At 36.9% G+C, this 16,309-nt stretch overlaps 1 protein-coding gene across 2 annotated transcripts in view; it reads right to left on the bottom strand.

Moving 5' to 3' along the window:
* Sytl5 (synaptotagmin like 5) overlaps nucleotides 1-16,309 on the bottom strand; it is a 248,261-nt gene that overhangs the window by 36,433 nt on the left and 195,519 nt on the right. For both annotated transcript variants that reach the window (XM_028881414.2, XM_028881409.2), the window contains exons 8-12: nucleotides 12,335-12,464; nucleotides 9,668-9,774; nucleotides 4,342-4,434; nucleotides 3,564-3,629; nucleotides 720-898 (exon numbers count right to left, since the gene is read on the bottom strand). In XM_028881414.2, coding sequence (XP_028737247.1) covers nucleotides 720-898; nucleotides 3,564-3,629; nucleotides 4,342-4,434; nucleotides 9,668-9,774; nucleotides 12,335-12,464 — 575 coding nt within the window. The remainder of the gene's footprint in view (nucleotides 1-719; nucleotides 899-3,563; nucleotides 3,630-4,341; nucleotides 4,435-9,667; nucleotides 9,775-12,334; nucleotides 12,465-16,309) is intronic.

A 16,309-nucleotide genomic window follows, 5' to 3' on the forward strand; every position in this document is an offset into this window, starting at 1 on the left:
TGGTGGTGGATGCCAATATGTCAGTTTTTCTTCCTCCACAAGTGGCCTCTGTGCAAGCTAAAAGTCAGTACTGAATCATATAATGGCTTCTTTCAAATCAGGAAAACAAGGACACAATATTTATACTCAAACTCCAGAGATTATTTACAAGAGTAGTATAGGAAGGAAGTCACATGTAGCTTTCTTTTTTCTTTTCTTTCTTTTTTTCTTTTTTTTTTTTTGTGAGACAGGGTTTCTCTCTGTATTCCTAGCTGCCCTGGAAGTCTCTTTGGAGACCAGGCTGGCCTCAAACTCACAGAGATCCCCTGTTTCTGCCTCCCGAGTGTGAGAGCTGGGATTAAAGGCATGCGCCACCACCATGCCAGGCTGCAATGAGGTTTCTAAGAAGTTTTTTGCTTGTTTGTTTGTTTGTTTGTTTGCTTGCTTGTTTGTTTGTTTTTTGGGTTTTTCAAGACAGGGTTTTGCTATATAACAGCCCTGGCTGTCCTGGAACTCGCTCTGTAGCCCAGGCTGGCCTCAAACTCACAGAGATCTGCCTGCAGAACTCTGCCTCCAGAGTGCTGGGATTAAGAGTGTGCGCCACCACCTCCGGGCTCTGAGAAGGTTCCTAATTGAAGGAAATTCTTAATCTCTTCTGAAGAGGAAATGTGCATGCCATGAAAAAAGGAAGACAGAGAAGGCAGTGCTGGAGACAGCTGTGGAACATCCTATGTCCTTACGCATCTGTCCTCTGTTTCTTTTCATCTCCTATGGCCAGGTTTCTGCAGTTCTTGACAACAATGTAGAGGCTACCAGTTTTGTAGCAGTAGCTGATGTGGAGAAGAATTTCACCAGTGACCTTCACGTTGCCATAGTCTCCTGTCTCACTGTAAACACTCATCATGCTGTTAAGGCTGGTCTGGAATAAACAAGATGGAAGAAGTCACCCAGAACTAGTCTGTGGCTCTATTCACAAAACCCACTCCCTTTAGTCAATTCCAACTGATGCTCTATGTCACTAGCAGGGGAGTCGGGGGGTGGGGGCGGGGAGGCAGCAAGTCACTAGCTTTGCTTGTTTTGCTGGCAGTGCATAAAATTCTAACCTGAGAAGAACACCCTGCTTAGCTCCATTAGTAAGGGAGGCAGGAAGCTTGCTGAGAGAGGAAACATCTCCTCTGGCTTAGCTGAAATCCTTCATTCATGCCTTCTAATGAATACAGAGGTATGTGGGGATTTCTAATACAATCTTGCTTTTCCATCCCTGTCACTATCTGCTATTTGCTGCTAGACTCAAATGCAATCGATTCAAATATCTCGAATATAATGATCGGGAGAAAAAAAGTTCACTCCATATTATGAGTTAACAAAAATCTTAAAATGTCTTTCTCTACACTTATACGTTGTATGCCATCAGTTCTCAGGGAACCACAGCTGCAGCCTTAACAAGGGCATGGCAGGACATCCTATACTCATGAGGGTGTCAGTTCCCCAAATTAGTAGCTGTGTGGCTACATAGGTAGTCCAAGACCCATGGCTTTGAAATTCCGTGGAATAGTAAATGATCAAAATATAGCACCAAAAAATGAACTACCTCATTTAATCAAAAATATAAAAAAAATTCTATAAGGATAAATAAAAATTTCGTCAAGACATTTATAACATAAGATACATATTTTAAATTAATGTAGCATTATTATTCAGTACTAAAAGAGACTTTGTATCTTAGTAATATGATGGACACAAAAGACCAGTGACATTCATGATGATACAGTAGTTTCATTACCTCTCATTCACCATTGAGAAGCAAAGACTACAGTAGTACAAAGAGCTTAGAACTGTCATTCATTCATATAGATACGTATGTAGACTTGAAAACTATCTATGGATCATCTATCTGTTGTATATCATGTGTGAATACATGCATGTATCTATGTATCTATATTTCTACTTATCTTACTATGTGTCTGTCTACCTGTCCATGATTGGATCTTATTGCTACCGTTTTACAAAGGCTATTATGTTTCAAACAAGATGTATTTTTTCAAGGAATGGGATTTATCTGACTTAGCTCATAATCTCTTATAAACCAGTCAAAGGCAAGAATGAACCAAGAATTCTAAAATTGCATACAAGCTATTTCTTAAAGAGAGCCAACAAGTGACAGAATTTGTTGCTCCTATTCTTAAAGTAATTCAACAGGATTTTTAAATGTTAACTACATAATAAATCTACCAGGGATCATTTTAGAATGAAGATTAAGTCTGGGATAGAGTCTGACATTTTAGTTTTTCTACAGACAGCTAGGTCTTATGGGTCCAAATAATGTGTGCTTGTACCCCAGGGTACCACTGCAAACTCATGGGAGTATCAAAATATATTTGAAAGGGAAACACAGCTACAGCAGTATCCATCAAACAGCATACAAGGTTGGCAAAGCACTAACTAGCAGCCTATAGTGTCATTATTAATACCACACTTTTTCTAATGAATTACTATTTGTGATATGATGAGCTTTTGACAATTTCTTCAATTTAAAAAATTTTCATTAAAATCTATATAGAATGGAGGTGTCGTGGTACATATCCATCATCTCAGAACTTAGGAGATGAAGGCAGAGGGGTATTGACTTTCTCCAACAAAACGAACTTTTATCAAGCCAAAAAAAAGAGAGAGAGAGAGAGAAACCTTAACGTGGAATGTTACGTTAACATGTGATATCTGTTGAGATTCTACGATCTGACAAACTACATGGTACTCAGCGAGTACCCACATCCTATTTGTAAGTCGTGGGACAACTTAAGAACAGAATAAAACATTTACCTGAATTATTCTTTTTCCAAATAGCTACTAAGTTCAGAGGATGTAAGTGCTTATTAAGTTTTTGGAAAACCAGTGCTTATTTTTTACCTAGGAGTTATATTAGAGAATTACTGAGATTCTAGGGGCTGTATAAATTGAGAAAGTTTGGGGTCCATGACTATACCATAGTGCTGATCCATGGACAATGGTTCAAGTCTTAAGAGCTTCATGAATTAACCTGAACCATATTACACATGAAGAAACTACTTCACAAATTTGTTAGTAATACTAAGTCATAGAGGAAAGTTCTGGGTTTCTAGTCAAAAGTCCTATGGACTACAACTCACTGCTGCCTTGTATAAATGACTCATATTTTCAACATAAGCCCCTATAACTATATGATAAGAGAGGGATGAGGGATCCCTATGAGTAGAAGAAAATTTAAGAAGTCACAAAACTGAGACTTAGGGGGATTTAAAGTAGTTATGACAATTTTACTCCTAATAACCCTTTTGTTTATCAAGACATGGCTGTGACTTAAAATGGACATGCTCATGTCATCAATAAACCATTTTGGGACATGTCTTTTGACTGGTACTCAGATTTTAACATTTAATGAACTGGAATACTTAAGATGTGTCAACTCATAAATCCCTTCCAAAAGGAGTAGCTGGCTATGTATCAGTCAGAAAACAGGTGGAACTGCTCATCCAACCATATGTCCCAAACCATGGAACTTACGAAGTATGGTTCAAAAGAGGGGAACAGCAAGAGTGAAGACTCACAGTGTCTGAGTCAGCATCAGGCACATTTAGGTAGCTCCTCTTCCTATCAGATCCTGCTTGGGAGTTCTTTAAGGATGCCATCCAATGACCAAAAGAAAAAGGATATTAGAGCATAGAAATCAGAGAAGCATAGAAACACACAGGTACACAGGTAGATACAATGGCATGTTGGTTGCTAAAGGCTTGCCCTCAAGGGGGATCTTCAAATCAAGGTCAGAGCAGAATTTTCCTGAAGACAGTGGGAAGCTCTGGACAATTCTTTTGAATAGGAAAGAAAGCAAAGTAGGGATGCTTTGTAAGAAAATGGCTGGCAGTAGTTTGGAGAGCAGTTGGAGAGTTGAGAGAATGATATGAGGGAAACTTATAAACAGGGAACTAGAATAATTTATAGACTTGAGATGACTTGGTATAAATTAGAAAATAAGGAAATTTAAGATCTTTGTCAGGTGTTTATGAAGCAATTGTGTGTACCAAATGACTCATGTAACTGTCAATGGTCATATCATGGCAATTAGCCTTTCTATCTCCTTTGCCATTTAATTCTTGTGTTGTTCTTATCTAGTTCTTTATAAAAGGGGAATGAAGAGAGTTCAAAAGCTGCCTGAGGATCATGGCAGAAGAAGGATAGATTCAGGAATTAAAATAGAGTGCAAGGTGGTGTATGGGCATGGGGCAAGCAGGAACTCACAACAGCTTGGGATATATGAGCACAACTTCCTGTCTCTTGAAATGCACAGGGAATGAACAAGAGAAAGGAAGTTTCCTCGAGAATGCTTACCGTTGACAGACAACTTGCCAGACTGTGGGGGTTTGTAGAAAACCCAGAGGACACTAAGTCATCAGCACCATCCCCAGCCTCTTCTAGGGAGTTCTAGGAAAGGATGTAGACATCAATAGTTTAGTTTATTTCTACCCTAGGAGGATTTCTTTTACATGAAAAATATTTATTTCACTAACACATGATAAAATGAAAGAAAAACAGAGAAGGAAACTCTTTTAGGCTTAAGTTTTCATATTTCCAGTTAATCTTAATTACAAAATCAAAGGAGTAGACAGGATCTGGGCATTGTAGGGTCTCTTTCCTGGCAATACTTGCTTGATGGAAAGAATACGAAATTTGGAATCTTACAGACCTAGGTTTAATTCCCACTCCCTAGTCTCTAAGGCAATCCACTTTGGACAATACATTTGTTATTTTTAGTTAAGACTTGCACCTCCACACACACACTTTCTCTCTCTCTAGTCTCTCTCCACCCCCTCTGTTATGATTTATTTCTTATCTGAATAATTTTTAGCATTGTATTTTTACCATAAAAATTCATGAATTATTTTTAACTTACACTTTTTTGTTTTTGATGCTTAATATAACTGTTACAGGATCAGTGACCTTGATTGGTATTTTTAACAGAATTTAAAGACTTGCTTAATATGTATCCTTTATTTTCTGCTTCTTTGATCTTAGCTTTAGTAATATAACTTTACCAATTTATATAATGACATTTGCTTTTAAAATCTTTTGTAACAGTTCTGAGATTTCTTTCTTTTCATAATTATATTTGAACCTAAACTGCCTTCTATGTAGCCTTTTGTTTGGTATGTCTTGAAGGCCCTGTTATCTTTAAATAGGATTTTAAAAAGTTTGGGTTTAAAATAATTTTCCTTCAATACTTTGAAAATATTACTGTTTTCATCTTGTACTAATTTTTACCATAGAAAACTGATACTAGTTTGATTCTTATTTATTTGTATAAAATAAGATTTATTTCTATAAGTTTTTAAGAATTTTCTCTTATATTTGATATTCTTTGACTTTAATGTTTCTAGGTATGAATTATTATTTATTTATTTATCATCTTGGATACTTTAAAACTATACATTTCTTTAAATTATGGCAAAAACATCCTTAATGTTGCATCAACTGGTGCATTTTCTGTATTTCTTATGTTTCCTATTTCTGAGTGTGCAATTGCAAAGAGGTTCCAACACAAACTGCTAGTCGCCGTGTTTCTTGACTTTCTTTTAAAAGTAGACTATTATGAAAAATTTCAGGCATCCAGATGAAATGGGATGTATTCAGAAGCGTGTTCAAGCATTCAGAAAAGTAGAAAAATTAATATAATGAATTCATAGTGCCAACCACTCAGCCTTAAAATCTTTTACACATGAAGATGACTATTTGTTGTTTTACTATTGAATGTAGGGTACCCGTACATACGCTCAAGACAGAAGTTCTTCCCAAATATATGTTTCATAAATATTGAGGTCTGTTTCCATTTTTGTAACAGTGTTTATAGGAGTACAAATACTTTTAATCTTGATGAAATTCAGTTTTTCTTAGCAGTATTATGTGTTATAATTATGGAGCTCTGTCTAAGAGCCCTGCTCAACAAAGGCTGTGGTGAAGATTTTCTCCTAGGTTTCCTTTGAGAATTGCGCAGCATTAGTTCTTACATTTGGATGGCTAATTTCTAATTGATTTGTAAATTTTCTGCATGATATATGTGATACAAATAAGAGCCTTTGTGCTTGTTTTTTGGCATACAGATATCCAGTTGTCCCAGTATAATTCATTGAGATTACTTTTCCCCAATCACAAGAGACTATATAACAATATGCATTTGTGATTCTAACTGAAATAATTGATTTTTAGACTTTCAATTCAATTTCATGTATTGCTTATACTTATACTTATTCATAATTGAAGTTACTTAAAATCTAGTAGTATAAATCATCCAACTTTGTTATTAATTTTTTTCTGGGCTCCTAGCATGTTCATACAAATTTTAGAATTCTCATGTCCATTTATACAAAATATCTTAGTGGAATTTGATTGGTATTTATTCAATAGATAACCTGGAAAGAGTTTTCATCTTAAAAACACAAAATTTTCTAATCTATAAACAAAGTATTTCTCCATTTATTCAGGCTTCTAATTTAGTTCAATAAAATTTTATAAGTTGGGTCTGGAGAGATGGCTCAGAGGTTAAGAGCATAGGCTGCTCTTCCAGAAGTCCTGAGTTCAATTCCCAGCACCCACATGGTGGCTCACAACCATCTAGAATGAGATCTGGTGCCCTCTTCTGGCCTGCATGGACACATGCAGGCAGAATATTGTATACATAATAAATAAATATTTTTTTAATTTTGTAAGTCACAAACTATGCCTCATACTTTTGAAAATATACTCATCTCCCACTTTTTTTTAACTATTTTTCATGTTATTGATAGTATTACAGTCTTAACTTGGTTTTCCAGTTATTTACTGATAGTATATAACATAAAAATGAATTTTATATATTAATCTTTTGTCTTGCAACCTCAATGAATTGGCTGCAGTCATATCATATTTTTATATCATTTAGGATCTTCTACGTGTAGGATCACATCATCTGAAAATTAATCACACTGAGAACCTTCCTTTACTTTTCCCTTTCCATTCTTCCTGTGTAATGCTGAAGGAAGGAACCCTGCTTTGTTTACTGGACTTAGTATTTATTCATTTTTGCCATTAAGTATCATGTTCATTGTACTGTCCACACATGCCTTTCATCAGGCTGAGGAAATTCTCCTTCTTTCTAGTTTGTTGAGGTTTTATTATATATACAAGTGGGATTCTTGTCAAACAATTTCTCTCCTACTGAGATGTTATGGCTAATAATTTTTTAGTACCAGCTTCATTTAATTTTAAAAGCTTCATATTTTATTTGTATGTGTATGTGCCCACAGAGGCCAGAAGAGGGTGTCAGATCCCCTGGAACTAGAATTATAAGTGCTTGTGAGGCAACTGAGTTAGGTACTAAGAACAAATTCAGGTCCTCTCTAAGAGAAGCAAGCACTCTTAACCTTTAAGCTATCTCTCCAGCCCCTACATTCATTTATTTTTAAATGATCAATCAACCTTGCTTTTATGGAGTAAATTTCTTAGTTATAGTATTAATCAATTAATCAATTAATTAATTAATTAACTTACTTATTTACAGAATGGGGCTTACTGTGACTTTATTAAAGACATTTACACTTGTATTCATTACGTGTACTGAGATATTGTTTTCTGTTCTTCTGATGCCTATCTAGCTTTGCTAACCAGTGAAGTAATGGATGACACATAATGTGGAAATACTTCCCCATCAACTTTCTGAATGAATTTGTGAATTCCATGATCTTCTTCAAATACTCAATGGACCAGGCCTGGTGGCTCACACCTGTAACATCACTACTTGGGAGATTAAGGCCAGAGGACTGCATGCAAGTTTAAGGCCAACCTGGGCTATATAGTACCAGGCTAGTCTGGGTTACAGAGTGACACTGTCTACAACCGCAATAAGCTCAAATACTTGATGGAATTCATTAGTAAAACTATCCACATCTTGGATTTTTCCATGGGAAATTTTAAGGTTGACCTGAAGAGGCTTCCACACACAATTTAAGTTTGGCCTAAAGGTTTTTCCATACAACCTAACTACCCCAACCTAACTTGATATGTAAATAGCTATAACCTAGTATTGTAACAGTAGTTAAGTCTCAGGCAATCATAAGTAGACAATTGTAAAATCATTACTAAGACAGACAATCTGCATAGGGAATAGGTTCCCAAAAGCCAGCTCAAGCTCCAGGGAGAGGTCCTGATCTCACTGCTAGGAGGCCCACAAAGAGACCAAGCTACACAACTGTCACTCACATGCAGAGGGCCTAGGTTGGTCCCATATAGGCTCCCTAGCTGTGGGTCCAGAGTCCATGAGCTCCCACAAGCTCAGGTCAATTGTCTCTGTGGGTTCTCCTGTCATGACCTTGACCCCGCTGTCTCTTACAATTCCTCCTTCCTCTCTTCAACAGGACTCCCAGAGCTCAGCCCAGTGCTTGGCTGTGGATCTCTGCATCTATTTCCACCAGTTATTGAATGAATTCTCTCTAATGACAATTAGGGTAGTCAACATTCTGATTCCTCATAAGGGGTTGCCCGGCCTAGCCTTGATGCAGGAGGAGGAACTTGGTCCTGCCTCAACTTGTTTTATTAACTACCATGGGAGGCCTGCCCCTTTCTGAACTGAGACAGAGGAGTGGATGGGGAGGGTCAGGATAGACAGAAGGTAGGGGAGGAAACGGGAGGAGAAGAGGGAGGAGAAACTGTGATCGGCATGTAAAATAAATGAAAAAAAAAATTAAAAAAAAAACCTTTTGGAAACCTGAAAAAAAAAAAAAAAGACAAACTGCAATCTCTTCCTCAATTCTATTTTCAGTATGTCATTTCCTTTTTAGTGTCTGTTGTTCTGGTTAGTTCTCTGTCCACTTGACACATGCTAGGGCCATTTGGGAAGAAGGAACTTCAACTGAGAAAATGTCTCTATCAGATTGGCCTGTGGGGCATTTTCTTGATTGATATTAACGTGAAAGAGCCCAACTTACTGTGGACCCCTATAAAAAACACTCTAGAAACTTATAAAAACATTTCTATTTTATCTTATTGCATTTTCCAAACCTCCAGAACATTATTAACTAATAATAATAGTGAAAATCCTTGTTTTCTTTTTTTAATTTTATTTTATTTTACAATACCATTCAGTTCTACATAACAGAATCCATGTTGTCTTCTAAGGTTGTAATGGAAATGGCTTAATAATATCAACATTTAAAATGGCATATACTGTGACTGTTTGATATGTAATATTTTGAAATCATTTTTAAATGGTTTTCATCAGTTTTAAAAGAGAATTTTATAGGTATGACTAAAATTTTATCACAAGTGTTTGGCTTTTTAAAAAAACAGTTTTATATATTCTTTAATAAATTCTTTTGATATAACATTACTTCATTTCATATACATACTAAATATTCCATTCATATTTTGAACAAAATGCACTTTCTTTTACTATAGCATTTTAAATTCATTGCTAAGTTACTTTATATTGTTTCAAGTTATATGTATATATTCACATTGTAATTTTACTTGCAGTACTGTTTTTATATTTGATTGTGAAAACTACCAGGAAGACACACTGAATGTCTTAATTTTACTCTCAGCTTATCACCTAAAAGTACAAATGCTTGAAGCAAGATCATGTGCTCCTTTCCATGTCTTATTGAACTTTCTCCCACATCCAACTTACCAAGTCTTTGTCTAATGCCCCAGGGACAGATCTGCTTCTTATGCTTGAAGTGTCCTCTAAGTCTTCTGTAAATGACTCACTCAAATCTAACTCAGATTGACTCCGGTCTGGAGGGATAAATATGAAATGCAGATGCAAATAAGCTATTTTGTCATGGTTCTACATTTCCATTGCAAATATTTCAGTATTTCAATATTTCAGTTTAGACATGCATACATACAAACACACACAATACACACACAGACACACACACACAGAGAAAGAGAGAGAGACAGACAGAGACAGAGAGACAGAGAGAGACACACACAGACACACACACACACAGAGAGAGAGAGAGAGAGAGAGAGAGAGAGAGAGAGAGAGAGAGAGAGAGAGAGAGATGCAATGCAATGGAAACGGTATCCAGGCTCACAAACTCCATGCTGGTTATATTAACATACTTACATTTTTATAGTATTTTGGAAATTGCCTTGATATGAACATGAACACCTCTGTGCTCATTTGTCCTTTGATCACAGGGTTTAAGGGCTTTGTTATAAAATCCAAGGGTAGCTTTAAGCTGTTTAAAGATTCTGATTTACTCTTCCCTAAATATTAAAAATGCTCATAGATTGGGTCCTTAAGCTTCATGAACTTATTATTCTTGAAGAGAATTCACTGTGTTTTTACATTTTTAATTTTACATTACATAAAATGAGGCCAACAGATAATAAATTTCCACTTTCAAATATGACTTCCTTTCATGCAAAATGGGGTGACTATAGAAAGACTGAGAGGTTTGGATTTCATTAGTTACTAGAACATTCCTTAATCAATAGAATATCTTGATTTCAATTTTTAAGATATCGGTTAACAAATGATGTGTTTCTCGACAATGCTGTAGACAGCTTACCAAGTCAGGGCAGTTTACTTCCACAGAATAGTTCTGTTCTAAAGTCCTGCTGAGACAAATATAGTTGCTTATAGAGACTGGAGAGAGCAATCAAATACTTCAGTTTGAAATGGCAAATGCAGAGATGAGGAAGTGTTTAGCACCGTGCCGGGCAGAGTATGTACTGAATGATGAGGAGTTAGGGAAGACATGCAGTAGTAGAAGCTGACTTTATGATGTTACTTTCTAGGATACGTTCAGTTTTTCCATTGAACAGGTGAACTCCTTTACTATCTTTTTCTTTAAAAACTCCATTCATCTATTTAATGTATGTACACATTCACATGTGCCACGACACAAGAGTGAAATCACAAGACAGCTTTTGGGAGTTGGTTCTCTCCTTTCATCGTATGGGTCCCAGGGAACTGAACACGGGTTGCCATGTTGGGCAGCAAATACCTTTACCCACTGCACCATCTTGTTGGCCTATTTTTGAGAACATATATTTTAGAGGGCTCTGATTCCCAGTGCCACACATGTACATGGGTACACCCACAAACACACAAAAACATGTACACACAAACCCTTTTGCAGCCTGTTGCCTAGGAAAGGCTTCCTTGGCATTCAAGTTACAAGCTAGAATCGAGCCTTAGATTGCATACAGATATTATCCTTAGGCAACAGATAATGGCTTAATGTTGAGGATTTAATTATGAATTTAGTTCAATATATGGACATAAACATTACAATAATTATGTATTTCTCTGAAGAATTTTCCTACTCATAGGTAATAAACTGCAATGTAAATAATATCCATATAAATGAAAAGACTTATTACTAATATATGTGCTGGTTAGTTTTTTCTTTAAAAAAATCATAGAATTCTTTTTATTGAGATGATATTGTACTTACTTATTTTTAATATATATATTTGAGATTATAGTATAATTATATCACTTCCCCCTTCCCTTAGTTCCCTCCAAATCATCCCATGTACACACCCCACCCTCTTTTTTTTTTAACTGTTATTACTGGGAAGAGGGAAGCTCAATTGAGAAAATGCCTCCATCAGAATGGCCTGTAGGTAAGCATGTGGGGCATTTTCTTGACTGATATTAATATGGAAGGAAGCAGATCACTGTGTCCAGTACTACCCCTCAGCAGGTGGTCCTGGGGTGTATGTGAAAGTAGGTTGAGCAAGCCATGAGGAGCAAGCCAGTAATCGGCATTCTTCCATGGTCTATGCTTTAGTTCCTGCCTTCCCTTCATGATGGACTATAAGCTGCTGTACAAGGAAATAAACCCATTCTTCTCCAAGTTGCTTTTGGCCATGGTGTTTATCACAGTAATAGAAAGCAAACCAGGCCAAGCTACTTACAACTGATTCCAATTTAAAGAATGGAACAATTTTTTCTGGGACTATAGAATGTCTAGTCATTCTATAGATTGAACTATCATTTTCTTGCTCCCAAGGCACGAGTTATTGCCTGTCATATCAAATGTACCCTAGAACTATTTGTATTTTCTGTCTTTCTATGCGATAATCTGGTTTAACTTTGAACCTTAACCACAGCTTATAACAAAGATATACATTCAATAAGTAGATGTTTTAAAATGCAGTGAGCCTAAGGTATCACCTGGGACCACCCTTAGAAAATGCTTATGCTTTGTCCTATTACTATAATAGATGGTTGTTTCCTTAAGTATAAAATATCTACTCAATACCATATAAAGTGGGAAACTCAATTTGATTAGTCTTTTGTTAACAGTATGGCACTCATATTGTAACCACCTACCTGAGGAAACGGAGGCACCAGACACTGCTATGGAGGGTGTAATAGATGTGTTTCTACGGTGACTCTTCTTGAGCTCCTCAGAGGCGCTTTCACTGGCAGCCGAAGCCATGGAATTTTCAAAACCATGTTCCTTTCCAGAGTAAAAAATGAAAAAAGAAACATTATACTGACTGATTTCTCTTTAAACCTTTTCATATAAATATGCTCTAGTATAAAGATATGCATGTGTATTATTTGAGGGGGGATGAAATAATATTTGAAGGAGCCTTATCAGAAGCCCATACTTCAAAAGTTACTGTATAAAATTGAATCCAAGAAGGTTTCAATTTAACATGAACATATTTGAATACTTTTTTTCATTCATGAAACTAGTGATATAAGATTAGCAAGAAAGATTATATATGAACTTCCAATCTTACATGGAGTAGTAATTAGCCTTAGAAATGTTTGGTCTTGTACTTGTCCTCTGTCAACATCCCTCTCCTCAACTACCCTGCTGTGGTTTGAATCAGGACAGTTACCCCAAAGACCCGAACAATGGGTACTTTGATCTTCAGGTTGGTGTTATTGGATGATAATGAAATCCTTCTAGATGGGTGCCAAGTGGATGGTTTTCGGTAACTGGCAACCGTGACATGAGCAGCTTGTTCCTGACATAGTCCTTTTTTATTATACACAACAAAGGAAGGTATTTTTCTTTCTCTTTCTTTTTTTTTCTGACCTACAATCCCCCAAACTGTAAGCTAAAGCAAACTTTTCTTTTTAAGTTCTTGTGTCTCAAGCATTGTGACAATAATGGAAAACTGAGTTAGGCTCCTTTTTTTTTAAATTAGTTTTTGACTAGCAAGAGCAGTAGTTCTCACCCTTCCTGATGCTGTGACCCTTTGATACAGTTCCCCGTGTTGTGGTGACCCCAGCTATGAAATTATTTTCATTGCTACTTCCTAACTATAATTTTGCTAGTTTTGAATTGTAATGTAAATATGTGTGTGTTTTTTTTTTCTGATGGTCTTAGGTGACCCTGTGAAAGGGTCATTAAACCTCCAAAGGGGTGTTACCCACAGTTTGAGAACTGCTGAACTAGACCCTAGAAAGCTGACTCACATACACCATACTTTCTCTGACCACATTTAACCTAAGACCCTGTCACCTTTTCCATCTAGAAGGCTGAGTGATCAAAATATGGTTACATGTATGTTGAAATATAAATGTCATGCATGATGCTTATCAGTGTTTATAAGAACGGAGACTTGTAGGGAGCCGATGAAGTCCTGGATAAATGTGTATTGTTTGACATGAGAATGGCCATGTCAAGGACCAATGCCTCATCACCATGGCAATAGCAAATCTTTCCTTAGGTGAGACTCAGAGGAATGGCAAAGCCTTCTTCTGGTATACATACAAATGTTGATAGTGTGTGCAGAAAATATATACTGTAGCTTTATTTTCCCTTGGTGTTAATGGCTAGAAGACTGCTTCCCTACAGAGAATGATCCTACTGAGATTAACTAAACTGCATCCTTCTTCAGTTGTACATAAGAACCCCGTCTCCTTGTTCTGCTCTATGCAACAAACCCACCTCCCTATTGGACTGTGATACAAACAGCCTAAGCTCGTGATGGGGCTTGCAGCTTTCCCATCAGGGGGCCCAGGAGACCTGATCCCAGCGTTTCTCTATGTCCATGTTTGTCCCTTCTTCTTTCCCTCACTGCCCCAGTTCAGACAACTCCAATGGACCTGCAGGACACAGCAGCTAATTCTTCACCTTAGTGCCATAGGTGATTTTGGGGATGCCTAACTACAAGTAAATGCTTGTACATGTGGCAGAATACAGTCTGAGACAGGCTTTCATTGTATGAAATGACAAAAACAAAATCTTGTCCCAGCTGTGCTGATTCCTATAGGGTCGGTCTAAGCTTACTTTTGTTAAAAAAAAAAATGTTGAGAACTTCATACACGAGCACTTCCATCCACATCACTCTATCCCTCAACTCCTCTCTTGATTCATTCCCAAATTAATGATCTCTTCCTTTATTGTTATTGTTAATCTATCATTAATATTAGACAGTCATTGAATATATAAAATAATACTTTGTGTGTGTGTGTGTGTGTGTGTGTGTGTGTGTGTGTGTGTGTGTGTAACTTACTGAGTCCATTTAGCATTGATCATATATACATTTGTGTCCAGAGCTGACCACTTGAAACTGGAAAACCTATGAGGGAACTCAGCCTTGGAGGAAAATGATTCTCCCCATTAGCAGCCATATTGTTGACATTTCATAGGTACATTTTCTCTGTCATGTCTGGGGGACACTATATAGGTAATCTTTTTTTGTTTTTAGACAGAATTTCCCTATGTAACAGCCCTGACACTCCTGGAACTCACTCTGTAGACCAGGCTGGCCTCAAACTCACAGAGATCCACCTGCCTCTATTTCCCAAGTGCCATGATTAAAGGTGTGTGCCACCACCTCCTGGCACTAAGCTTTATTTAATATTAACAAAAACACCTGTGGTCCTCTTGAGAACTAGGCTGAGGTTAAATGTCAACGAAGATGGCACCATGGCATGATAACTGTTAAACTTAAGGGAGATTTTATTATTCCTTCTGTTATAAGCAGTTAAACAGTGCCTACAGGATGAATTCCCTCCTGGTTGCCTGACATCTTCAATATTCAGGAATACTTTAATAAAGTCTCCACAGATAGATCTGGCTCTTACTTGCTTAGCATGTTAATAAATTCAGCCCCAGTAGACTGTTTGCAGTATTTCATTATTTCAAACACGTAAGACCTATAGCAGAGAGTACGTTTCTTCTAATTCCTCTAATTATCATAGACTAGCAAAGTTTATCCAGAGTGTGACAAAGGTCCAATGGATGAATTAGTTTAGGTCAGTTTTAACAGCTCATCACACACAGAAGTCCCCTAATGAAGCAAGACTAAGCTCCTCACTGGCAATTATGGTGATGGCAAATTTTCCCACAGGTGATCTGGTGCTACCATTAATATTGAACATTAATAGGTCGGCTAACATTGTACAGTCATTAACATGTAACACATAATCTAGAGCAAGGGTCCTCAACCTGTGGCAAGACCCCTTTGGGTGTTGAATGGCCCTTTCATGGGGGGAGTCACCTAGACCATCAGAAAACACAGGTATTTACATTATAATTCCTAACAGTAGTAAAATTACAGTTATGAAGTAGCAACAAAGTAAATCTATGGTTGGGGTTCACCACAGCATGAGGAACTGTATTAAAGGGTCACAGCATCGGGAAGGGTGAGAACTATTGCACTAGGGCCTCAGGTGATGAAGCCTAAAATTAGCTGTTTATATCACAGCATAAACAGAGATATTCAAAAGTTTTCATTTATAGGAGAAATTGTGAGCTCACACACACACACAAGCAATGTGATTTATAAATTACTCTATTGTCTTATTAATAAGAAAGTATTTTTCCTCTTTAAAAACACCAGCTTAGACCAGTTAGAACATAGGAACGAGCTCCACCTCCTCACTGTAAATGCAGAGAAAACCTTCCCAATGAATACTTTCATATCATAATAGCTGGTAAACATTATCATTATGTTCATCCTACTCACCCCCTTTCCTCATGCCTTTCTTTGCCCACAATTCTCTTTATAAGGCATGCAAAGCCCCTGAGCCTCATACAAGTATGTGCTCTAATTGGTCAGTATGTCCTCACCACCAGCTCATAAATACGTAAATATTACTCCTTGTTAGGTTACCGAAGAAGAAAATATAGTCATCAACAATCTATGCACTTTTATGACAGTTGAGCAGAAGCCAGCTGCTGAGCTTAGCATAAATATTTATGAAACTCAAAATATGCTTTTTTATCAAAGGAAGTACAATTTAGGCTATATTGAAACAGATCAATCAATGATATTCAATGTGTCTGAATGTGTTTTGATTCTTCCTCCAAAATACTGAAACACTCCCAACCCTACT

The sequence above is a fragment of the Peromyscus leucopus genome, chromosome X (genome assembly GCF_004664715.2).
Source record: "Peromyscus leucopus breed LL Stock chromosome X, UCI_PerLeu_2.1, whole genome shotgun sequence".
Classification (NCBI taxonomy): domain Eukaryota; kingdom Metazoa; phylum Chordata; class Mammalia; order Rodentia; family Cricetidae; genus Peromyscus; species Peromyscus leucopus.